Source organism: Muscardinus avellanarius (genome assembly GCF_963383645.1).
Source record: "Muscardinus avellanarius genome assembly, chromosome: 3".
NCBI lineage: Eukaryota > Metazoa > Chordata > Mammalia > Rodentia > Gliridae > Muscardinus > Muscardinus avellanarius.
Genome location: NC_137788.1, coordinates 110208514 through 110234269, shown reverse-complemented (window position 1 = coordinate 110234269; position 25756 = coordinate 110208514). Strand labels below are relative to the sequence as shown.

General features: G+C 47.4%; 1 protein-coding gene across 1 annotated transcript; it reads right to left on the bottom strand.

The window, feature by feature from the left end:
* Positions 1 to 526: 526 nt before the first annotated feature.
* Positions 527 to 19917, bottom strand: HSD17B7 (hydroxysteroid 17-beta dehydrogenase 7; the record flags this gene model as incomplete). Its single annotated transcript, XM_080691529.1, has 10 exons — positions 527 to 590; positions 679 to 776; positions 4792 to 4890; positions 7751 to 7807; positions 8617 to 8721; positions 9396 to 9590; positions 11302 to 11416; positions 12755 to 12847; positions 17434 to 17637; positions 19883 to 19917. The coding sequence occupies 10 exons, from the start codon at positions 19915 to 19917 to the stop codon at positions 527 to 529; spliced, it is 1065 nt and encodes a 354-aa protein (XP_080547655.1).
* Between the last annotated feature and the right edge of the window lie 5839 nt (positions 19918 to 25756).

Sequence of the window (25756 nt, the reverse complement as noted above, 5' to 3'; positions counted from 1 at the left end):
TTAGAAGTGGGTCACTCTGTCATTTGCAGGAAAGTGGATGGAATGAGAATACTGGGGTACGTGAGGTCTCCTGGCTCAGGAGTGGATAATTTTTTGTTGCAAGTTTATATCCATTAAAATATGACCATGAATATGAGCTGGGTCACTGAAGAACAAACCTGTAAATGGGCTATGTGTCAAGCCCAAAGTGACTGTGAATTAACCCACTATCGGTAAAAGGTACTTTTAAAATAAGACAAACAAAAAGAATAGCTCAAGTGACTCCAACAGGTGTAATTTTGTTCCTGAGATGAGCGGTACAGAATACTGTGAGAGAACTATCTGGATTCTAACAATCTTAGATTGCTAGAAGCAGCACGCGGAGGAGGAAACGAAGAAAAGACCTAAGAAAACTGCTCTTGGGGAAGGATGCTCCAGGCCTCCTCGCCCAGTGTGGAGTCCAGCTGGGCCCGGTCTGCGCCTGTCCTCTGTGTGGCCCTGGCCACCATTCTGGCGTGACTCCACTCTGGGGAACGTCCGCTGTGCTTTAGCAGTCTTTTCTGATGAGCAGACGCACACGCACACACACCTGAAGAGGCCGGAAGACGATCCTGGAAGGAGAGCTCCCAGGTCCAGGTCACCTGGGCAGCCCCAGCCCCAGCCCCACCGAGGCCGGGCGCCAGTGCCAGCTGGCCTCACTTCTGCGGGCCTGCCTTTTGAAGAGTGACCCGAACATGCTTTTCCAGTTCCAGTAAGTTTTGGTAAAACTTTTCTGCTGTATCTTCGTCTACGTCCATCTGGAAAAGAAGCGAAAACAGGGGTGAACAGAAAGAAGAATTAAAACGCATGTGTCCAAAAGGGAGGCCTTGTGCCTGTGCGAGGGAGACTGGGCCCGTTATCCCCGTACCTGGGGGCTGGGACGGGAGGATCACGGGTTCGAGGACAGGCTAGCTGGGTGAGACCCTGTCTCAAAATAAAAAAATAGAGCCAGGCGTGGTGGCACACGCTTCTAATCCCCCTCCCCGCGCTTGGGAGACGGAGACAGGAGGATCGGGCACGTTTGAAGCAAGCCGCGCTGGCTTAAGAGACCCTGTTTCCAAATAGAAAGTATAAAATAGGTCTGGGAGTGTAGGCCGGAGGTAGAAGGGTTTCCAGGAACCCCAGTACCACCAAAAAATAATAAAATAAATAAATAAATAAATAAATAAATAAAAAGTAGGGCCATGGTGTAGCTCAGAGGCAGAATGCCCTGGGTCCAATTCTCAGTAACACACACACACACACACACACACACACACACACACACACACACACACACACAGAGAGAACAGAGAAAAGGGCCAGTGGAAAAAGCCCCGGCGGCTGTGTAGGGGGTTATTAGGAAAGCTGAGAACAGTTAACTCTCATACAAATTCCAGCATTCACCAAACCTACTGAATCCTACCTTAAAAAGAAGGCTGAAATCTGAGTATTGATATCTGCCCTGACTTCTCTGTACTGAGCAACAGAAGACATGAAGAAGAACAGAGGGAAAGCCAGAGGTGTGCACATCCCACGTGGGCCCCTCGCCCCCAAGGCCATCCTCTTGTGGAAGAGCCCCGCCTGCCTGGGCCTCCGGGAGGCCATGACGCCGTGAGCACCGTCCTGGCCAACGAGATTCAGGGCTCCCTGCGGTCTCCCCAGGAGGAAGAGGGCATCCTTCTTTGTTCTTTTAGAACTGGGGGTTGGACCCAGGGGCATTCTACCTCCAAGCTACAACCCCAGCCCTATTTTTTATTCTTCATTTTGAAACAAGGTCTCCCTAAGTAGCTGAGGCTGGCCTTGAACCTGTGATCCTCCTGTCTCGGCCTCCCAAGCACTGGGATGACAAGCGTGTGCCACCCCGTCCGGCTGGGCAAACTTTCCTTCTCCACTCTTCTGTACTGCTCTGGAGCCAGGGCGAGGCCCCCGCCCGCAGGAGGCAGATCAATGGACATGGGACCTGGGTGCCTCACGTTCTGTGAAACCGCCACGCCAGCCAGAGCTGCCTCTTCCCAAAGTCCTCACACTTGAAGAAATCCAAGATCTTATCTTGCTTAATTCTCTTGAAAAACAAACATTCACGTTCATTCAGCCATGTTAGAGTTTCTTCATACTGGGACTGGAAGAAGCACCAGGGATCTCTTCTGGTTCAACCCCACCTCCAACAAGTGCTAACTTGCACAAACTAAATGCTCAGATGTTTTCTTCAACGCGCTTCCGCAGCATGTGAATAAATAATTTGGTTTGTAGAATTAAACGTTTTCTTCCCTTGCAAAATGAATCATTCCCTCTAGGCTACTAGATGAGAAATTCAAATAATCTGAGATTCCAAAAGTAATAAGCGTATTATACAAAGTTCCACAAAGTGTGCTCTTTAAGATGGTAAGGGTTATATAAAATTTGGCGAATAAGCCAGGCGTGGAGGTGCACGCTTGTAATCCCAGTGGGAGGCTGAGACAGGAGGATCGCACAGGTTCAAAGCCAGCCTCAGCTACTTAGCGAGGCTCTCAGCAACTTAGTGAGACCCTGTTTCCAAATAAAGTATAAAATAGGTCTGGGAGTAAATCCCAGAAGTAAAAAAGCCCCTGAGTTCCACCCCCAGTACCACCAAAAAAAAAAAAAAAAAAGTAGCAAGCTTATTATACAAAGTTCCCCAAAGTATGTTCTTTGAGATGGTAAGGGCTATATAACATTTGAGGGAGAAATGTGTCATGTAATATTTCTAAACTCTGACAACTTTTCAGACTTGACTGATGCACGCTGCAGATCTTGGTTGGGATGATCATATGAGGCATTTCTTGAGTTTACTTGCCTGAGAACTGCTTCTTGCAGATGTTCTCAAGAAATTAATACCCCACAGAATTTTTGGGTACTGGGGACTAAGTCCAGGACATTCTACCTACCAGCTACGGCCCCAGCTCTTTTTGAACTGAGGCCTCGCTGAGTTGCTGAGGCCGGCCTCGAACCTGTGATCCTCTAAGCACTGGTATCGGAGTGCACCTTGACAGAATATATTTTGGAAAGCAGTGGTCTCAATCCAGTCTTACGTTATGCCAATGCCTCCTCACAATAAGGCAGGCAGGGAAAACGGGGAGACCGAAATTAACTTTACTCGTAACAAAAGTGGGACTAAATAGTTCTTCTCTTTCAATGTTCTCGCTCCCAAGGCTGTACTCTATTCATTTGTAAAAAAAAAAAAAAAAAAAAAAAAAAAAAAAAAAAAAAAAAAAATTGATTTTTTTCTTTTGGTTCTGGAATTTGAGCCCAGGAGCATTCTACTGCTGAAGCACACACCAGCCCTTATTTTTTTAAATTGTGAAACAGGGTCTAAGTCTCGGAAGGACTTGCTAAAATTGCTGAGGATGATCTCAAATCTCCCATCCTTCTGTTTCAGCCACCTAAGCACCAGGATCAGAGGTGTGCGCTGCCGCCCAGCTCAGTGTTGGGTTTCTTTTTAGAAGATTACAGGGAGTCCAAAAGACAGTTTTTAAAAAAAAATTGTTTGCGGTACTGGGGATTGAACCGAGGGCCATTCTACCTCCCAGCTACACCCCAGCCTGATTTTTTTATTCTTGTGTGTGTGTGTGTGTGTGTGTGTGTGTGTGTTACTAGGGGTGGAACCCAGGGGCTTTCCACCTCTGGGCTATATTCCCAGACCTAATTTTTTTTTTTTTTTTTTTTTTTTTGCGGGTCTGGGGATGGAACCCAGGGTCATTTGACCTCCGAGTTACACCCCCTGTCCTATTTTTTATTCTTTATTTTGAAACCGGGTCTCACTGAGTTGCAAAGGGCCTCAGTAAGTAGCTGAGGCTGTCCGCGAACCACGATCCTCCGGTCTCAGCCTCCCAAATGCTGGGATTACAAGTGTGCACCACCACGCCCGGCTTCCCAGACCTATTTTATGCTTTATTTTGAAACAGGGTCTCACTAAGTTGCTGAGAGCCTCACTAAGTGGCTGAGGCTGGCTTCGAACTTGTGTGATCCTCCTGTCTCAGCCTCCCAAGCGCTGGGATTACAAGTGTGTGCCACCACACCCTGATTTTTTTTCCCCCCCTGTGGTACTGGGGGTAGAACCCAGGGACTTTCTACTTCTGGGTTATATCCTCAAGCCTATTTTTATATTTTATTTTGAAACAGGGTCTAAGTTGCAAAGGGCCTCACTAAGCTGCCGAGGCTGGCCTCAAACCTGTGCGATCCTCCTGTCTCAGCCTCACAAGTACTGGGATTTCAAGCGTGCACCACCACGCCCAGCTTGTTTTTTCCCCCCTGTACTCTCCTGGCTCTTCAAAATGTCAATGTAATAAAGCTGCTGGTCGTCACAGACAGCTGGATACTCCCAGGAAAGTTCCCTTTAACAGCAGGGAGGACTCACATCCCACCCAGCTGCGGCACAGGAGCACCCTGCAGCAAGGCGGGCGAGGAAGGGTGCAAGCCTCCTCACTAGCCGCTGAGAGCTGGGGCGAGGGCATGCTACCTGGAAGGTCAGGGAACCTAGAGCCCCAGCGTGAGCGGAAATCCATCCCACTGAGCAAGAGGAGCAGGGGCGGCTCAGGGGAGAGACCGAGGGGAAGTTAAGGCGGGTGTGTGTGTGTGTGTGTGTGTGTGTGTGTGTGAGCGGAAATCCATCCCACTGAGCAAGAGGAGCAGGGGCGGCTCAGGGGAGAGACCGAGGGGAAGTTAAGGCGGGGTGTGTGTGTGTGTGTGTGTGTGTGTGTGTGTGTGTGTGTGTAGACCCAGGGGGCGGGCAGGCTCCCCTGGGGAGCAGCTGCAGGCCACAGCGGGAAGGCTTACCTTTTGGACCGTGACATAATTGTTCCCAAAGCCTGTGGTGGCGCTCAGGTACTTGGTCAGGGGGTCGAGAGACTCCGGCTTTTGGCGGAAAAGCCAAACCTGGAAAGAAGCAGGCGTGGGTGACCTGTCTCTCCTGTGCAAGGGCACAGCTGGCATTTTACAGAGCTCCCCACATCCTCTAGAGTATTAAGAGCCAAGCGCCGATGGCTCATGAACAACTATTTTTTTTTCTTTTTTGCAGTGCTTCTGCTATTAAAGTTGAAGGAAGAAGGCGGGTGTGGTAGCATGGGCTTGTAATCCCAGTATTTGGGAGGCTGAGATGGAAGGATCACAGGTTCGAGGCCAGCCTTGGCTACTTAGTGAGGCCCTTTGCAACTCAGCGAGACCCTGTTTCAAAAGAAAGAATAAAAAATAGGGCTGGGGTGTAGCTTGGAGGCAGAATGCCCCTGGGTTCCATCCCCAGTACTGCAAATAAAATAAAATAAAATAAAATCTCAAATGTTGAAACATATGGGATCTTTTGCAGTATACTTTCTCTCATTCACATCTATGATTTCCATTTTACAGATAATAAAAAGCTTAGATGGGTGAAAAAATGTGACCAAGGGTTCAGAGCCAGAACTGGAGGCCTTGGATTTGAAGAGTTAATATCATTCTAGAGCCCCTGAGTGTGAGGGCTGATTCTGGGTGGAGCCCAAGGGCATTCTACCTCCGAGCTACACCATCAGCCCTCTTTAATGGTTAAGCTGCTGAGGGTCTAAGTTGCTGAGGCTGGCCTTGAACCTGCGATCCTCCTGTCTCGGCCTTCCAAGTACTGGGAAGACAGGCGTGCCCACGACGCCAGACTTTGTGTCCGCACTCCTAACCGCTGTGCCTCAGGTCTACAGAACTCAAGCTCAAGCTTTACGTTTAAGGACACAAAACTCACCCAGACATGGGCAGAGACCTGCGTCCCCCTCGTGCGGGTCCAGATCCTCACCATGCCTCCCAGCACCTACGCGCATCACTAGGTGGTACCGAGGGCCATGTTCTCCTGCCCATCCATATTTTAGGAAATTATACCAACGTCACAACAAATGTTTTTTATTTTTATTTTGTGGTACTGGGGATGGAACACAGGGGTATTCTACTTCTAAGCTACACCCCCTGCCCTATTTTTTTTTAATTTACTTTGAAACCAGGTCTCGCTGAGTTGCAGAGGGCCTCACAGAGTTGCTGAGGCTGGCTGCGAACTGCAATCCTCCCCGCTCTGCCTCCCAAATGCTGGGATGACAAGTGTGCGCCACCACGCTCAGCTCTGATGATTTTTAGCCATTGACAGTAGGGCGCCACCTGCCCTTCTGTCCATGCCGCGCTGCCCCTCAGAGCCCAGGTCAAGGCCCCTCAGTAAGCGAGCCTGCACCCCGCCCTCCTGCCCACAGTTCTGAGGACTGATTGCGGACTGTCTCCTCTGCTAGCTTCCTTGATGGACCGCTCTCTCTAGAGACCGAGTTTCAGGCTATGTGGGAACAGGCCTAGGTCTGGGAAGCACTGGTGCTCACTCCACACAGGCTCCAGGCCCTGAGGTCTTCATGGCTGCAGATGGCGCAATGAGCAATCCTGCAGGACTGCTCACGGAGACGTCACATGGGGAAGGGCGCGCACCAGGCAGAGCGCGCTGTGTGAACACAGCACTCTGAATCTCACCACATGTAATTACAGTGCACCAGCAAAACAGAAAGCCAAGAACTAATTAAATGCAGCGTAGAAGTACTTGCTTCTACAATCGATCTGTGCCCCGGAATAGAAGCACTGGATCCCACAGCGCTCACCAAGGCAACAGCGGCGGGCCAGTTCCCTTCATGTTCTCAGCAACCTAGCAAGACCCTGTCTCCAAGTGAAGAGTAAAATAGGGCTGGGGGTGTAGCTTAGAGGTGGAAAGTTCCTGGGTTCAATCCCTAGCACTACATAAAAAAAGAAAGAAAAATAGAAATATCAATTTCTACCTCTCTGAGCTAACAACTTTCAGCATGAGGGCATCTTTCCTTCTGATCTTTCTGGTATGCTTGACGTTATAACGAAGGAACATTTCTTCCTGTCTCCTAACAGGAGATATTTCCTAAAAGTAGCCTTTTCCAATGTGATGGAGAAACAGTGGTTCCACAAGATATTCAAAACACAAACAAGTGAAAACCGAGTTCTCGCGCGTTCGCTCCTGAGCACACAGTAGGGTGGACTGCAGCGCGAGGCCGCCGCGTGTCCAGGGAGGTGCCCGAGGGCCCCTCCAGCGCGACCCCGGCTCCAGCCCGCCTCAGGGGCGCTCCGGGCTGGCGATGCTGAGGTGGCGCTGTGTGTGGCAGCAGAGCACTGAGTCACCAGCACAGTCTGCCACGAGGGGAAACACACAGGCCCTGTGCTGGGCGCGGTCGCAGGGCATCCTCTTCTAGTAAGTGCAACTGCGTCCTCCAACACCAGCGGGAAGACAGTTTTCATATGAGGGACCGGGCAGGTTTTGCTGCCCCACAAGATACGCTTCTTCGGTGAAATCACCTGCCAGGGGCTGCCCCCCACCCCCGCCCTGCAAAGGTGCTCTCCTCTCCTGCAGGCACGGGCAGGGTGGGCCGCGCTGCCCCGGGACCGCCCTCGGCCAGGCCACAGCTCACTCTTGCATTACCTTTTCTTATTTATTTTTTGGTGGTACTGGGGGTGGAACCCAGGGGCTTTGCTACCTCCAGGCTACATTCCCAGACCTATTTTATACTTTATTTGGAAACAGGGTCTCACTAAGTTGCTGAGAGCCTCACTCAGTAGCTGAGGCTGGCCTTGAACCTGTGCGATCCTCCTGTCTCAGCCTCCCAAGCGCAGGGATGACAAACGTGCGCCACCATGCCCGGCTCACGTTACCTTTTCAGTTGAAGCTGAACTTACGATTCATAGCTGCTGGGCCATTACACAATCTATAAAAGCTCTAGTGACTTACCAGTGCTTCTGCCCCGTTATACGGTGTCAGCGTGAACGCATTTGCAAAAAAGCGAAGCTGAGGGAAAGAAAACAGGAGAGATGGTTTCATTGTCACAAAGTCATGACCCATTAAACTAGAAGGAAGAAAACCTGCACTTCTGATGGTGCTGAGTGTTGAACAATAAAGAAGTCAATAAAGAAATACCGGCCAGGTACGGCGGAGCACACCTTTAATAAAACCCAGTACTTGGGAGGCTCTCAGCAACCCAGCAAGACCCCGTTTCCAAATGAAAAATAAAACAGGGCTGGGGTACAGCTTGGAGGTAGAAAGTTTCTGGGTTCAATCCCTAGCACTACATAAAAAAGAAAGAAAGAAAAACAGAAATATCAATTAATTTCTACCACTCTGACCTAACTACTTTTAGCAAGAAGGTATCTTTGCTTCTGATCTTTCTTGTATGCTTGATGTAATGAAGGACATTTCTTCTTGACTCCTAACAGGAGAGATCTTTCCTAAAAGTAGCATTTTCCAATGTGCGATGGGAAACAGTGGTCCTACAAGGTATTCGAAACACAAAAAAGAGCCTGGCGTGGTGGCACACGCTTGTCATCCCAGCACTTGGGAGGCTGAGACAGGAGGACCGCAGGTTCGTGGCCAGCCTCAGCGATTTAGTGAGGCCCTTAACAACTCAGTGAGACCCTGTTTCAAAATAAAGAATAAAAAATCAGGCTGGGGGTGTAGCTCTGAGGCAGAATGTACCTGGGTTCCATCCCTAGTACTGCAAACAAAACAAAAACTTCCAGCTGAGTGGACGTAGGCCGCCTTAGGGTTCGGTTTCTTGGACCTTTTCCCAGACCTTAAACTGAGAAGAGCTCAGCACTCACCAGCCATATCACCGGCAGCAGCAGCGTCCACACGAAGGGCGGCAGGATGCCGTATGTCAGATTGGTCAGCACGGTGCCTGGGCACACCACACTGGAATACAGACCCTGTGTGCACGGAGGAGTCACAGTAAGATTTTAATTCAATATTTTATCCACCCAGTCCAGCTAGAACTTAGTTAATAACAGAAATACACATTCAAAGCCAGGAAGCGAGGGCATGGAGGATTTGTGCTGAGTGTCGCTGAGTAACTTTGAAGAGAGGGAGACCATTTGAGATTAAAATCATGTACTAAAACCCACACTGTGAGAGGCACTCAGGATGTAAAATTTAGTACAATAAAGTATGTTTTAAAGAAATTCACAGTAGCTGAGTGTGGTGGCGCACACTTGTCATCCCAGCATTCAGGAGGCTGAGACAGGAGGATCGCGGTTCGCGGACAGCCTCAGCTACTTAGTGAGGCCCTCTGCAACTCACTGAGACCCTGTTTCAGAATAAAGAATAAAAAATTGGGCTGGGGGTGGAGCTTGAAGGTAAAATGCCTCTGGGTTCCATCCCCAGTACCGTAAAATAAAACAAAAACCCCCCAAAAGATTGGCATTCCTGAACACTACAGGATAATAAAGGACCCACACATAGCCAAAGGTTAGGAGTTGTTAGCTGTCGTGCACACCAACTCTCAGTCTAACCACAGTCGCGGGAGCCTGCCAACCGACCAGGAAATCAACTAGAGTAATTAAGACACCGCTGTCCTGCCATTTCCTTGTCCATGCTGCCCCACCTGCTGATTGAAGTTCCTGTTCAGAGCCACGTTCAGAAGGTCAGTGGCGTATTTGGAGGAGCTGTAGGGCTCCTGGCCCTTCCGGTGTTGGATGTCCTCAGGGCTAAAATTAGATCTCCTTGCATTGCGAGATGAAGTCCAGATAAGCCGAGATGGACTGTCACCGTGACAGAGGAGAGGTTCCAGTTCCCGAATCTGAGTGGAAGAAAAAAAAGGGTACTGAAACTTACGGAGGGGTACAGGGCAATTCTGAAAGTACTACACGCGAGTACTGGACCTGAATGACTAAGTATGCGGCTGAGAGATGGTGAGGGCCTGGCCTGGCACTGCTGGAGTGAGACGGCACTGTAACCGAGGGGGGGGGGGTTGACCCGCGCTTTAACGCAGCAGAGTCAGAGGTGTCAGGATGCACTCACGCCTAGCAGCAGAGATATGAACTGGTCACACACAGACAGGTACGCGTGCACCGCGGAGTCTGTGCATGCCACCGCCTTGGCCTACGAGCTGAGGGTCTACAAGCGTCTCAACTGTGAGTGGTGGCTGAGGGGGCACCTCAGAGGGAGAATGGGAGATTGCACCGGCTCAACCCCAGTAACATACGCACGCGCGCGCACACACACACACACACACACACGCACACTCTCTCTCTCTCTCTCTCTCTCTCTCTGTCTCTCTGTCTCTCTGTCTCTCCTCTTCCCTTCCTCTTCCCCGAGTAATTTTTATAAGCAATCCACCCGCCCTCTAAGTGCAGGCTGCACATGGCAGCTTTCTCCTCAAGAGTTCGGGGTGGAAAGATTCCTGCAAGATGGAGCAGCCTGATACACAGGCCCTCAAGCCAGGGGACGCAGGTCACCGTCAGCACTGCAATGCCTGCTCTGAACACCTCTTGATATGGCGTGAGGGGAGCCGCCCTTTACTTCCAGCTCTTCTTCCCCCAAACACATTCTCCTTTCTTTCTTTTTTGAAGTACTGGGGATGGAATCCAGGGGCATGCTATCTCCGAGCGATACCCCAGCCTGATTTTTTAATTTTGAAACAGGGTCTCACTGAGTTGCAGATGGCCTACGTAGTAGCTGAGGCTGTCCGCGAACCGCGATCCTCCCGTGTCAGCCTCCAAAATGCTGGGATTACAAGCGTGTACTACCATACCTGGCCTTTAACCTTTATTTTGAAAAAACAGGGTCTCACTGAATTGCAAAGGGCCTAAGTAGCTGAGGCTGCCCAAGAACTGAGATCCTCTTGTCTCAGCCACCCAAGTGCTGGAATTACAAGTGTGTGCCACCATGTCCAGCTTTTCTTAACAATTTAACTACTTATTTATTTTTTTGGCGGGTCTGGAGAAAGTTGAGACAGGAGGATCGAGGCCACCGAAGACCGGCAGCAACTTAGTGAGAGCCTTTAATAAAATTAAAAAAAAAAAATATGACTTAGAATAAGAACTGCTGTGATTTTTTTCTTGATTCTACACTTTTTTTTTGGGGGGGAATAGGGAATAAAGCCAGGGGCATCTACCTCCCAGCTATACTGCCAACCCTTTTTATACTTTTATTCTGAGCAAGGTCTCATTAAGTTGCTGAGGCTGGCCTCACACTGGACAGCCTCCCGAGTACTGGGATGACAGATGTGTGTCAACAACACCAGCTCAATTCTGTTTCTGAAGGTTACTAGATGTTTCCCTACTTTCTCCATTCTCTAGAGTTGATGTCCAGAGAAAAAATAAAATCAATAGGCTGCTACTGGGAAACAGTGGCAAAGAGTGGGGCGACAACTCTATTAACATGGTTTAGTACTCCCAGATTCAATGTCGCCCATGAACTAATGATCCTAAGACAGCACTATCATGTATCCACTGAAACCCGCCCAAGCACAGCACTAAGGGTGCGCTGGGGCCCCAGAGTCTTTTTACCAGGATAAAGTGGCCGAAGACGTTGGTCTCAAACACCTCCTGGAGCCCATCCGCCGTGACCCTGTCGTGCTGGGTCAACAGTCCTTCAGCTGTGGAGAACATATGAATCACTTTTCTGAAACAGCAGAAGACAGCGCTATGACTTTTAAAGCTTTTTAACCGAAAATACTAAAGACACTCCCCAGCCCTCTGCACGCGCACACACTACACCCTCCTCTTGGGCGGTGCCGGGGAGGGACGTGGCCCTTTCTCGGATGGGGCTTTAGGGTCTGGAAGGGGATGCGCACCAAGCACAAAGGCACTCACAGCTCTCACCGCCGAAAGCAAGCAGTCTCTCAAATCCTGCCGCCATACTTAACTTACCTCTTCCCAAATCAGGCTACGAGTAAACTTAGGAAAACGTTTAGCTGCGGAGAAGAGTGAAATGGGCTGTCTTCTCACTAGCAATGTCCAGAGCACAAAGAGTGCTAAGATAGCATTTTGCTGTGAGTTTGATTTAACGGGGAAGAGGTTTGTGCGTGTTTTAGTGGAGAAAGATATTTACTAAATATATTTAGTGCAGCAATATATTTACGAATGAGTGTACTGGATCACAACGAAGTCTTATTTCTTCCTCCTCGTTGTGGCTTTTTAGAAGCCCCTATACTATGTATCTTGAAAAACTCCCATGTGTTTGTTTATTTATATTTTGCTGTACTGGGGGATGGAATCCAGGGACATTCTACCTCCAAGCTACACTCCCAGCCCCCCCCCCCCCCAGTATTGGGGATAGAACCCAGGGGCATTCTACCTCCAAGTTACACCCCCTGGCCTATTTTTTCTTTTTGAAAAGGGCCTCACTAAGTAGCTGAGGCTGGCCACAAACCCAGATCCTCTGGTCTCAGCCTCCCGAATGCTGGGATTACGAGCATGCGCCACCATGCCTGGCTCCAGCCCTATTTTTCATTCTTTATTTTGAAACAGGGTCTCACTGAGTTGCAAAGGGCCTAAGTAGCCGAGGCTGGCCGTGAACCGCGCTCCTCCTGTCTCAGCCTCCCGGATGCTGGGATGACAAGTGTGCGCCACCACACCTGGATCAGGTGTTTATTAGTTCCCTGAATTCCCCTAACTCACTGGCCAGAGCACTTGGCATTCAAGCTGGGAAATGCTTCTAAGGCAGCATTCCTGGGTACCGGACGCCCTGAGAACTCTAACTTAGAAATACTCTTGACAGTCGGCACCCTGAGGTGTCCACTGCCTTCGGTCCTGGAGACCTAAAAAAGCCAGCCTAGCAGTATCCCCGTGGAAGACGAGTGCACCTCTTCACAACCCGCTCGTCACTCTCTTCTGTGCGTCTGTCCTTCCCAATTTCCCCTTCCCTTTCATTCACCCAACTTAATTCACCAAAGACAAAACAGGCAGAAAAGAGCGAGTACCTTTATTCCAATCAGTTCATCTACAAAAGGGAAATTACCTTGAAAAGAGGCCAGAGAAAAGCGCTCTGATATTTAGCTGTGGATTAGGCATGATGCCAGCATTGAGATACACATAATCCAGTCTTTGAAATCTGCAAGTAAAACACCAAGACCAGGTCAGAATAATGAAGACAATACGGCACATCCTACCTTGGGGATAAAAAAGGCCCAAGGAAGAACGCTTTCAGAACAGGGACGTTGTCTATCCACTGCAAGTTAAATAGCTGTAGAGTTACAGTATTTTCCAAGTTTTTATTTAGCCACAGTAACTAACTGAGTACCTTATTTATTTACTTACTTAAGACAGTAGTTTCCTTGGGCTCTGAATTCAAATCTTCTCTGATCAATAAATCTTTCCAGCTCTGTCCTCTAATCAGGCACCGCTGCAGCCTGTACCCCCTCTATCCTGTTCTTACAAAATTTTTGGCCTAGCTGGGTGTGGTGGCGCACGCTTGTCATCCCCGTGCTTGGGAGACTGAGACAGGAGGATCGCACAGGTTCGAAGCCAACCTCAGCTACTTAGTGAGGCTCTCAGCAACTTAGACCCTGTTTCCAAATAAAATATAAAATAGGCCTGGGAGTGTAGCCCGGAGGTAGAAGGCCCCCTGGGTTCCATCCCCAGTACCACCACAAAAAAAAATTTTTGTTTTTGCCTTTATCTGTTTATTTTAGTTCATTTCTCCCCTAGCTGACAAGTATGATTCATTTTACTTTATTTTTATTTATTTATTTATTTTTGGTACTGGGAATGGAATCCAGGGGCATTCTACCTTTGAGCTACACCCCCAGAGCTATTTTTTATTCTTTATTTGGAAACAGGGTCTCACTGAGTTGCAAAGGGCTTCACTAAGTAGCTGAGGCTGTCCACGAACCTGGATCCTCCAGTCTCCTGAATGCTGGGATTACAAATGTGCACCACCACCCCTGGCGCAAGTATGATTTATATAGGGTATGAAAGACCTGTCTGATCAGTGCTGGAATCTGAGTGCCAAGATACTAACATGGAAGGCTCACGTGGAAGCTTTCCACTGGTCCTAGGCGATGAAAGTTCACTGTAATATGATGAAATCATAAGGGCTGAGTGGGCAGGATGTTTCTAGTAAGCTCTCTCAGAAGGGAAGGGAAATGTGAAATGCTGATCTAAGAAAAGCTTCTTCATTTTTATACCTAAATAAACCTTTGTCTCAGTGTAGGTCTCCTGAACTAGGTTCACGGTGGTTGGAACCTGACCTCATGAGACTGACAGGCGCCAGGCGTAGTCAGAGCCTCACCTGGGACCCAATGTACCACGCTGTGTGCTCCACGGGAGGGAGGACCAGGCTGCCGCTACCGAAGCCGGGCCTCGACACACTTCACAGAGCCGATGTACTTCACACATGAGCCTTCCTGACCAGCCTAAGAATAACGAACAGCTGGACAGCTCTGACTACTAAGCGAAATGCCCACAGCGTGGCCCGGTTCATCAAGTAAGTGCCACAAGGACAAGGGCTCCCTCTACTGCTGCCTGTCCTGTTACCTCATTTGCAAACTTCCATTTGAGAATATTAACCTATTTTTTCAAAGAATGAAGAACAAATCTTAGCAAAGTATGCAAACTGCACCAGAACACCAAATTAAGCTCCGGCTTCAGGAAAACTATTTTTTTTTTTTTTTTTTTTTTTGCGGTACTGGGGATGGAATCCAGGGGTATTCTCCCTCCAAGCCACACCCCCAGTCCTATTTCTTATTCTTTATTTAGAAACAGGGTCTCCCTGAGTTGCAGAGGGCCTCGCTAAGTAGCTGAGGCTGGCCACGAACCCGGATCCTCCTGTCTCAGCTTTCCGAATGCGCCACCACGCCTGGCTTAAAAGTAACTATTTTCAAAGATGAAGGGAAAGACGCAGTTACTCTCTTCTGGATAAAATGAAATCATGATTTCTAATGAGTTTTCAACTGCACGTGTATAACAGAACACAGCATTACAGATGGAGAGACCAGGTGTCGAGGACGGTGCCGGCCCCGCCAACTGGAAGGGATCCTTCCCAACTTCTCTTTGCTGAACCTGCCTCAGGTCCAGAGGCAACAGCTGCCCTGGGGCCATTCAGCACAGGAGGGCCTGGGCCGGCGAGGGTCCCTCTGGACACCTTCATATACTCCCACATTCATGGCCATGGCTACCGCCACTGTTTTCTTTTGCAATACTCGGTAAGGAACCCAGGGGGCATTCTACCTCCTAGCTACACCCCTAGCTCTAGTTTTTATTCTTTATTTTTAAATAGGGTCTCGCTGAGCTGCAAAGGGCTTCACTAAGAAGCTGAGGCTGGCCTTGAACTGTGACCCTCCTGTCTCAGTCTCCTGAATGCTGAGATTCCAAGCGTGCGCCACCACACCTGGCTTTTCCGCCACTGTTTTCTAAATTTAGGTAATGTGAACCTTGTAAAGAGAGCTGGACTGTGGACTAGAAAAACACAGCAAAGCTGCGCTACAATGTCGTCAACAGGCAGCTGGGACAACAGCAATTCTGCTAAATTACCCAACGTCTCACTTAATACCACATTAGTAAATGTGGGATAATTTACCAAGTATCTTGAGTCTGTGGAGCCAAATGACAATAAACAATAAACAAAATGTTAACATTTAGCCAGGCGTGGTGGTGCATGCCTGTAATCCCAGGACTTGGGAGCTGAGACGGGAGAATCACAGGTTCAAGGCCAGCGTCAGCAATTTGGCAAGAACCTCACCAACTCGGCAAGACACTGTTTCAAAATAAAAAATAAAAAGGCCTGGGGGTGTAGCTGGGAGGGAAAATGCCCCTGGGTTCCATCCTCAGCATCAAAAGAAGCTAAATACTTTAGGTCTCAAAAAAAAGTCAGCCACATTGACACAGGCTATTGCTCACTAAAGATAAAGGCTCTTCTCCTAAAAAGGGAAAATAATTCAATCTCTACGCAGTAAGATGGCCAGCTGGCGAGGAAGGTCTTGGGAAAGCAGGCCTGTGAACTTCTCTGCTGACTTTCTGTTTAAACCCAGTCATGAAACTTAATGCACCGCTTCAGAGACTTGGAGATGTATAGGTCAGGAAGGAGGCGGAGTCTCACAATTTACTTGAAAGCAGAGCTTATATCATCTCCTTGGTTTTTCAGAAAGACGATACAGCAGAAAACTCTCGGAGCTGAGCAGCACAGGAGAGAGAAACGACGTTCACACTCACAAAGGCCTCCGGCAACGTGAAAAAGGAACGGGGCAGAAAATCCAGCTTCCCTTTCCGCTCTGTAAGTCACACACTTGCAATGGCAGAGTGCAGGCGGTGGTCAAATCACATAAAGAAGGGCAAAGTATTCCTCTCCAGCAAATGTCTGCACCAAGAGACCTTCCTTGTCTCCTGCATTCAATTTTCACTCTCCAAGAAACAAACTGAGGAAATAACTCATGTCCAGTTTGTTTCTTGCATTGGTTTTTCTTTTTTGTGTACTGGGGATGGAACCCAGGGGCACCCTACTACGTCAGAGCTAGACCCACAACCCTATTTTTTTTAATCTTTATTTTGAAATAGGGTCTAAGTTGTGGAGGGCCTAAATTTCTGAGGCCGGCTGTGAACCTGTGATCCTCCTCTCTCAGCCTCCCAAGTCCTGGGTTGACAAGCGTGCGCCACCACGCCCGGCTATTCCTTGTTTCTTAGAGTCCTATTTTAAAGAGTTTGAAAATGAGTTACTTTGGGCAGCCCTAGGACTCACCATGGATTAGTGCAGTGTACAAATTTATTATTATAAATGCTTCTTAGAATTTAAAAAAAGAATGCCCTCCCTCCCTAGAAAAATGCGTTGTGTACTCAAAGGCAACGGTGTGTACACTTTCAAGGGAGTTATACATCCAAGAACTATTCTTTCATACTAAATATCTCTTCAGTGCCTATTCTATGCTAACTGCTGTGCAGATGTGAACACGTCTTTATTGGGCTGGGACAAAATTTCTGAGTAAGCAGGGAAGGGAGCAGAGTCTAGGACCAACCGTACCAGAATAAAGTCAGACGATCCTATTAGACACATTACTCCTATTTCTGTGTTTTTTATTTTTGTGTGTGTGTGTGTGTGTGGTACTAGAGATGGAACCCAGGCGCGCTGTACCTCTGAGTTCCACCCCCAGCCCAATGTTTTAGTCTTTTTATTTTTATTTTTTTGGTGGTACTGGGGTTCCTGGAAACCCTTCTACCTCCGGGCTATTTTTATACTTTTTTAAAATCTGAAAGCAGGGTCTCTTAAACCAGTGCAGCGGGCTTTGAACCTGCGCGATCCTCCTGTCTCCGCCTCCTGAATGCTGGGATGACAAGTGTGCGCCACCACGCTCGGCTCTGTGTTAGTTTCTTCACATGTTAAATGTCAACACTTGCCCTAAGTCCTTATTGAATTTGTTATGTAGAGGAAATAGTTAAAACTGGATCCAAAGATCAAAGAAGTTCATTAATGTAAGTGATTCCAGCTGACCACAAACGGGGGTATGTTCATGAATTAATCCTTGTGAGATAATTATGTCGCAATTGAAAATGCAAAGGTCCTACTGCAAGGTCGTGGGTCACTCTCGACAGAGCCCCTCAGCCTGACCTCTTGGACCGCACCCGCTGCTTTCTGAAGTTTCCTGTCCAGTCCTGTTAAGGCTCATGCTGCACAACCCCAACGGAGGGACTCTTTATCAAGAGACATACCTTTGCTTGAGTTCCTGGGCAGCCCGGATCACTGAGCGCATGCTGCTCACATCCGCCTGCACAATGGTGACCTCGGCGGTGGGGTGGGAGGCCAGCAGGGCGGCTCTGGCCCCTTCTGCCTTTCCCATGTTCCTGCATGCCAGGCACAGGTGCAGCTCGCTCTCTTCTGCCAAAAGCCGCTTGCAAAGGGCCAGACCGATGCCACTGAGGAGGCAATTCAGGGGCAGGGTACTTGTTAATTGAGGAGGTACCAAGTGAAGGCATTGCTGACTGTGTCAAGTTCAGCACAGAAAATAGATTTTTTTTTTTTTTTTTTTGCAGTACTGGGGGTGGAAGCCATGGGCATTCTACCTGTGAGCTACGTACCCCAGCCCTATTTGTTTTTTTTTTTTTTTTTTTTTTAAGTACTGGGGGTGGAACCCAGGGGCATTTTACTTCCAAGCTCCACTCCCAGCCTTATTTTTTATTCTTTATTTTTGAAACAGGGTCTCACTGAGTTGCAAAGGGCCTCACTAAGGAGCTGAGGATGTCCTTGAACCATGATCTTCCAGCCTCAGTCTCCTGAATGCATGGGCTTGCGTCACCAGCCCGGCTTAAAAATAGACCTTTTTCTTTAAAGAAAGGAGGAGCCCCCAACTCTATTAGCCACTTTCTCTGGAGGATGTCGTTTCTCCATTCCAAAAAAAAAAAAAAAAAAAATCCAATGATACAACAGCTGCCTTTCATTTTGTATGACTCTACGGTGCATGAAAAGGATCCAGCACATCACCAGCAAGTGATGAGAAGAACGCTGCATTCGCGCTCCTCGTGGGTCTGCCCCTCCAGGGCAAGGGCTCCTCCCTGTGGGTCTCATCACGACTACAGAACACCAGAACTCCCTCATAAAGGGTGGACGGGGTGGCACCAGGCCCTCTCAACTACTGTGTGCCAAACAGAAAGATCTCAGCGTGACCAAGAAGCAGGGAGGAGCACACCAAGGACTTTAAACTACTCCACAAAGAACACTGTAAAACTGCCCAGCAGATGGGGCCAGCGGCTGGCCAGTTTTGCTGGTAGTAGTGAAAACCTGAGTGATAAGTTCTAAGATGTCAGCTGATTGCAAACAAACAGAACACCCCCCCCCCCCCAGCCTACAACTATAAGTAATCTGTTGGTGCCAAGAGATATCTTCAAATACACTTGTTGTATGCAGGTTAAGCAATGAGAGACTCGAGAGTCCAAGGGAAAGGCCAATTGAAGCCTTTATTAGCTGTATAGCGGTGGTGCCCTCAGTCTAGAAATCTGACTGAAGGGGCACACCGTCTGCCGGGGAGAGGGGCTTATATAGGGTAGGAAGAAGAGAGGAAAAAGAGAAAAAACACACGCAGGTGGCAGCGCTTAAGATTACTCACTCTGTCTTAATTTCACAAAAATGCCAAAAGTAACAAGGAGAGCCGGGCGTGGTGGCACGTGCTTGTAACCCCAGCATTTGGGAGGCTGAGACAGGAGGATCGCAGTTTGCAGACAGCCTCAGCTACTTAGGCCCTCTGCAACTCAGTGAGACCCGGTTTCAAAACAAAGAATAAGAAATAGGGCTAGGATGTAGCTCGGAGGTAGATTTCCCCTGGGTTCCATCCGTACTGAAAAAAAAAAAAAAAAGAAAAAAGAAAAAGAAAAGCCGGGCGTGGTGGCGCACGCTTGTAAGCCCCGCGCTTGGGAGGCAGAGACAGGAGGATCGCGCAGGTTCGAAGCCAGCCGTCACCCCCCCCCCCCCCCGTTCTGCTTATGGAAGATGGCTTGTTTGGTCTGGTTCATTTAAAGGCCACCTGCTGTGGTTTTTTTCTCTCTTCTTCCTCCCCTATGTTAAACCCCTCTCCCCGGCGACAGCGCCCCTCCAGTCGGGTTTCTAGACTGAGGGTACTAATAAAGGCTCAACCGGCGCTCTCCCTTGGACTCTGAGTCTCTCATTTCTCGCTAAACCTGCATTCCACAAGAGTCAAGTGCGCAACACTGGAGTAATTATGACCGGGTCACTCTGCACCTGGGACTTTGCCTTCACAGGAGCGTATCAATTCTCTGTACGTTCCTGTAGACTTATGTTAGCACCGTGCTAGGGGGATGAAAGTTCATGGGCCAAATGCTTAAGCATGTTGAAATTTATTTATTTTTTTGCACTACTGGGGGGTGGAACCCAGAGGCTTTCTACCTCCGGGCTACGCCCCCAGCCCTATTTTTATAATTTACTTGGAAACAGGGTCTCACTCAGTTGCTGAGAGCCTCACTCAGCAGCCGAGGCTGGCTGGAACCCGTGCGGTCCTCCACCTTCGGGCCGACACGCCCCAGACCTCGCAAAGGGGCGACGCGGGGAACAGCGGGCAAGGCCGCCCAGGACCCCGCGGGCGCAGCCGAGCGGGACGCAGGCCCTGCTCCCTGGTCCCTGCACGCCGCCGCCAACCCCAGGCGGCCTCACCTGCTCGCTCCGGTGACCAGCACCACCTTGCGCATCGGCATCTTCGGGCGCTCAGCGAGACCGGTCCTCAAGTAGGCTTTTACTGCCAGCCGGCTGGCTAGGCTCCGCCCTCGATCGCGTCACCGACGAGGCCCACCAATAGGAGGCCGCTTTTCTCTTGGCACGCCCAGAAACAGGCGGGACTATATAGGGCGAGGGGGGTGGGACCGCGTGGCCTGACGCTGGAGCCAATCGCAGTCCTCCTCTGCTCCCCACGCCCAGCGAGCGAGGTGACGTACTGGGGGCGGCCCGTCCGACGTGATGCAAATGCTCAGGCCAATTGTAGTCCGCCCTCCACTCCCTATGCTGGGAGCGTTAGGTGGGACAGGACTTGAGGTGGAACCAAGTGGCGAGATGCACAGACCCAAGCCAATTGCAGCCCGCGCTCCGCTTCCGGGGCCTGGGCTCATAAAGTAACTTAGGCTTTTGGGCGGGGCCTCTGACGTAACGCAAAGCCCAAGCCAATCCAGGTAGTTAGCCCTCTGTTTCCTTGCTAGGGCTCGTGGGGTAGGATTGGACGAGGGGCGGGACCGCGTGGCGTGACGTACAGGTCTAAGCCAATCACAGCTCTCTTCCACACCCCCCCCCCCCGTGCCAAGGTGCTTGGGGTGGGTTTGGGAGAGGGGCGTGGCTATGTGACGTAACATACAAGCCAAGCCAATCCAGGCAGCCTTCCTCTGCATAGTGCCCGCCCCTAGCGAGGAGGTGGTTTCCGGGAAAGGAGGGGCGGTGGCTTTGGATCTACTGGGTCTCGACCCCGGAGCCTCTGGAACGCTTCGGTATGCTCATGGTCGCTGGCCTTAGAGGAGAGGCTTGGGTCTAGGAGGCAGAGTTGGGGGACGAGCAGCTATTTGGATGTGTAGATAGAGCTTTTGATCGCAGTCCTCTTTCTCTAAAGAGCCCCATGGGAAAATGAACATTGACTTTAATAAGAATTTTATGTAGATTCGCGCGTGAAACTTCAGGGTTCGGAGCTTGGGATGTGATGTGGATTCTGAGAATCTCAGCACTTAATTGCCTAAAGTATTGAAAATGAGCTGGGCACGTTGGCGCATGCCTGTCATTTCAGTACTTGGGAAGCTGAAATAGGATCGCAGGTACGAGGCCAGCCTTAGCCATTTAGCGAGACCGAGTTTCAAAACAAAAAATAAAAAGGCCCCGGGGTGTAGCTTTGTAGGTAAAATTCCCCCAGGATTAATCTTAAGTGTTTCCCCAAAAACAATGCACACAAATTACAAACCCTGATTTTTTTTATTTTTTTATTTTAGCTTCGTGACAGGTAATGTATCCTGCCAAAGTACTCTAAAGGTTTCCAAAGCTTACTCTTGGTTTTTATGTTTATAGTAGACTGAGGGCCCATTCTCAGTCTTTGTAAACACTGAGTAAATCTACATCATCATACATCGACATGTTCCCAACATACTTTAATCTACTTAATGGCTTTTTTTTTTTTTTCAAAGTTCACAGAGTTGTGAACAGCACTGATCCCTAAATAACAGATAATCTATCTTGGTTTTTGAGCCTGGAGGCGTTGATTAATGATACCAGCTAACTTAGTAATCATTTGTCACATAGCAATAAAGTTAAATGTAAAAAACATTGATTATTTTAAGAATATTTTATCCTATGGAGAACACAGTTCAGTAAGACACTGGCATATATTTTTGTTCATAGGTAAGTGGGTAGGTGTGGCTTGTGTCTTCCCAGGATTTTAATTTTGGGTCTGTGCTGTGCAGGGTTCATTCTGTTTTCCTGGATACCAGAAGAAAAATGTAACACACATTGCAGCTATCACTGACGAGGCTTCAGTCGGGTTTGGAACGGTAAATCTAGCAGCTCCACCTCTATTTTTGTAATAAATTTCCTTTATTCTAAGCCCTGAAACAGATGTTAGATAGACCAGCCTGAATAAAGGTGTTTTTTGCTCCCATAACAGAGCTGTGTTTTTGGTCCTTACAAACTTCCCAGTTCCAACTTACCTCTAGTTTGCCATCAGGAGCCACCTGTTTTCTTGTGTCTGTGTCTTTTACCCCTTTTCTCTTGAAGTCATTACACATTTTGTCTTGCCCAAAACTGCCCGAGGAGTCAGACTTTACCAGTTTTATTGATGGTAAAAGGTGATACGTTTGTCTATCTATGAAAAATTAGTCTTTATGTAGGACTCCAGGATGACTCAGAGCTGTATGCTCTTCTTTTCAAATATGAAATGAATATAAAGTTATAAACAGAAGTAACTCAGCTTGCCAGTCCTCAATACTTAGCAAAATACAGAGTCCTTCAATTTTTTAGCAAAAAAATAGTAAACATAATCTGTGCTCATTGATTTATATATTCAGATACACAATAGAGTATGCACATATATATATAATTACATGTATATTATATACATAGATACAATTCCTATCACTCACACCTACTTTTAGATTTCAGCAATAGTTGTTGACAGTAGAACTGCGTAGCTCTGAACATTTCAGTTGCTTTTGTTTTCTTTTCTCTCCTTTGCCCCTGCCCGACTCCCATCACACAGCCGCTTTTGGGTCCCTGCCTTTGGTCCAAGATCAAAGCAGACACTGCAGGGTCAGCGTGTGCAGTCATGGGTTCTCTGGTTATTCTCTGAAAATTTATATATATTCCCTTACTTTTCATGACTTCGGCTGAAAGAAATATGCTCACGCTGCTCAGAAAACCAAAAATAAAAACGAAAAGCGTAAAACTAAAATTATAAAATACCGCCTTATTCTAGTTCTTTAAGAATGTGTTGTTTGGGGTGAGTTTATCTTAATTTCTTTTGTGAAGACTGAGTTTGTATTCTGCTGTGCATTCATTTTTGAGGTTTGTGGGCAGTCTGAGATGAATCATATTTGGATTTAGCAGAGACTTCTGTGTTTCAAACAACTGTAACAATAATAAAGGATCCTAAATTAACTCTGAACTGTATTCCCCAGAACCGGAGAAATTCACGTTAGGACATAAAATCATTCTCTAGTATGTTTGGATATGTCAGAGACAAAGAGGTTTTTCTTCCAATAAACAGTCGACTAATAGAAGTCTATTTAATAACCCTCTGTTAGATAGTCTCAAAAAAAAAAAAAAAAGGAAGGAAAGGAAGAAAAACCAATGACAACAACAAAACGTCCACACTATGTAACTTCCCCAGGTCTGTCCTCGCCCCATCACATCTCCAAAGAGGGTGCAGAGTGAAGATAACAAAGCACAGAGTTGACACAGAAGGAAGGATCCATCAGCAGCATGACTCTTTAATCAATGTTATTTACACTTTCTCATCTGACAGACTTACAGAGAATAAATAAAATATACAATTGGTATCACATTTTTAATACAGAGATTTTTTACTCATTCTATTTAGAATAACTATGATAATTTTAAGCAAAAACTAATCCCTTTGCTATTTACCCTTGACAAGATGCATCATTCTCCAAATCCTGCAGAATAAAGCCAGATGTCTCCCTATCATGGAAGAGTGAGCCGTATGGCTCTTGAACTCCAGCTCCAGAGTTACCCAACACACCGGGAGAAGAATAGGATATTACGGAGAGTAAAGAAATATTAAAACGGATAGGCTAGATTACAAACTTGTGGTGCATTTGCAGGACTCCTCCCAACTTTCAATTATATCCAAGCCTCCTTTTAAGACAACCTTGCACTGAAAGTAGTTACCTTAACCCACTTATTTTCACTTAGTCTTTTTGGAAATTCTTTCTTGACATGCGATTGTGATTGAGGATGAGTACAGGTTGACTCAGGACTCGATCCCTTCTCCTGCTGTCGACAAGATGTCTATAGGAGAAACTAAATAGCTTGCTTCAAATGGGTTGGGTTGGGACCAGTCCAGTCTCTGCTTTTGTCTGGTGCAATGTTCAGAACTGCCTCGCCTTCCTGTCTACATATCCCCATAGACCAATCTCACAGTTACAAAGTACACGGATGTTATGTGTCTCCATAGATAATCTCATGGTTATAACTGGAGAATGTATTTTACCTGGTACAAATATGGGCACTTTTTCTTCTTTGAAAACAAACCCTCTATGTTATAGCAAAGTAGTTCTTCCCAAATTCTCCCTAGTTGTGCTAGATGACAAGTATCTGTTTCCATTTTTTATTCATTCAAAGAACAATATTTTGAAAATATTTACCAAGTGCTCACTATGGCTAGGAAGCTCATAAGACACAGAGTGTAATAATCTTGTGACTCTTAAATGGGGCCGCTTAAAAAAAGTGATCACAAAACTCAAAGCTGTAGTCCACAAAACCAGGGTTTCAGTGTCTCCCAGGCTGGTGCTGTTTACATTTAATTTGGTCCAGTGTGGCTCTTACTCTGATTAAAAATAGATATTTGAGCAAATGGAAATTTTCTGTTCTCTGGAAAGAGTGTTTAGGCACACATTCAGGATCTATTCTGTTGTTTTATGTTTCTTTCAAGAACTAATGGTGGCACTGAGTAAGTGCCGTCAGCTCTTGACCACAATACCGGTTTACTGTAAAATCCTCTCTTTTGTCAAGGACAAATCCTGCTCACCTGTCGGAACTACAGGAACCAGCTAGAATTTCCATCTAAAGATGGCCCATTACCCAGCAAGCTGTGTGCAGGCCTGAATGCCTTGGTGTTATATAATCCTTCTAAGTTATTCTTGGATAGTTTCAGTTGCCAAACAGAAAAAGTAATCATAAAAAATAGAAGCAACGTGGGTAGGAGGAAATTGTTCATGAATACATAAGCAGGTTATTTGCTATGTTCTCTTTAATTTTGTAAATTATATTTAGATAGTGTCTTTCCCACTGCATCCAAGTAAGGAGAGGTCACACATCAGCAAGGGTTAAAAGTGTCCAACAGCAAGCCAGGCGTGGTGGCGCACGCTTGTAATCCTAGCACTTGGGAGGCTGAGACTGGAGGATTGCGGTTCACGGACAGACAGCCTCAGCTACTTAGTGAGGCCCTCTGGAACTCAGTGAGACCCTGTTTCAAAATAAACAATAAAAAATAAGGAAGGAGGTATAGCTCAGAGGTCGAATGCACCTGGGTTCCATCACCAGACTCGCAAAAAAAAAAAAAAAAGTGTCCAACAGCTAAATAAGTATGTGTATAAAACCTATGAAATCCAAATAAAGTCTGAGGTTTAATTAGTAAGACACCAATATTGTGGTACATGTATGTACACACAAGTTTTTTTTACCCCACTATGATGTATGAATATAATGCACCAATAAAAAATTTAAAAAAGACACCAATATCAATTTTCTGGTATATGAGTTGCTTCAAATGGTTTCTGTGGTTGAAAATGGACTTTGTAAAATGGTATCAACGGAAGGAAATCAGGTTAAGGCCACCCTGTACTTTTTCTTTTTAAACTTCTTGAAAGTCTTAAATCATTTTAAAATAATAAGTTTTTAAAGAAGGCCATAGCAGCTAAACAGTTACTCATTATAATTGGAGCGGAGAATTCAAAATACCAGGAATCGAATCATCACCAACCACCTTGGTCTCTTCCTTCTTAATTTGTCACTTCAAAAACTTATCAAATGCCAAAGTCAATTTCTCTGCAAACGTGACATTTCGGTTCAGAAGGATGCCTCAGAGTAGATCAGCACGTGCCCCCTCCAGAATCACTGAGGACTTACGGCTTGCACTGCGGAGCTAGCACAGAGGTTAGAAGCCGACGGTGGCGAACTCCAGTTCTAGGAATTCAATATGGAATCACAGACTTACTAGCTGCAGATCGTAAATCTCCTCATTTTTGTAGTTTTGGGGCAGAACAGATGTTGTTCTGTTTTAGACTATTTCTTTGGAAAAGTTTTCTCCCCATTCAGATGCGCCCT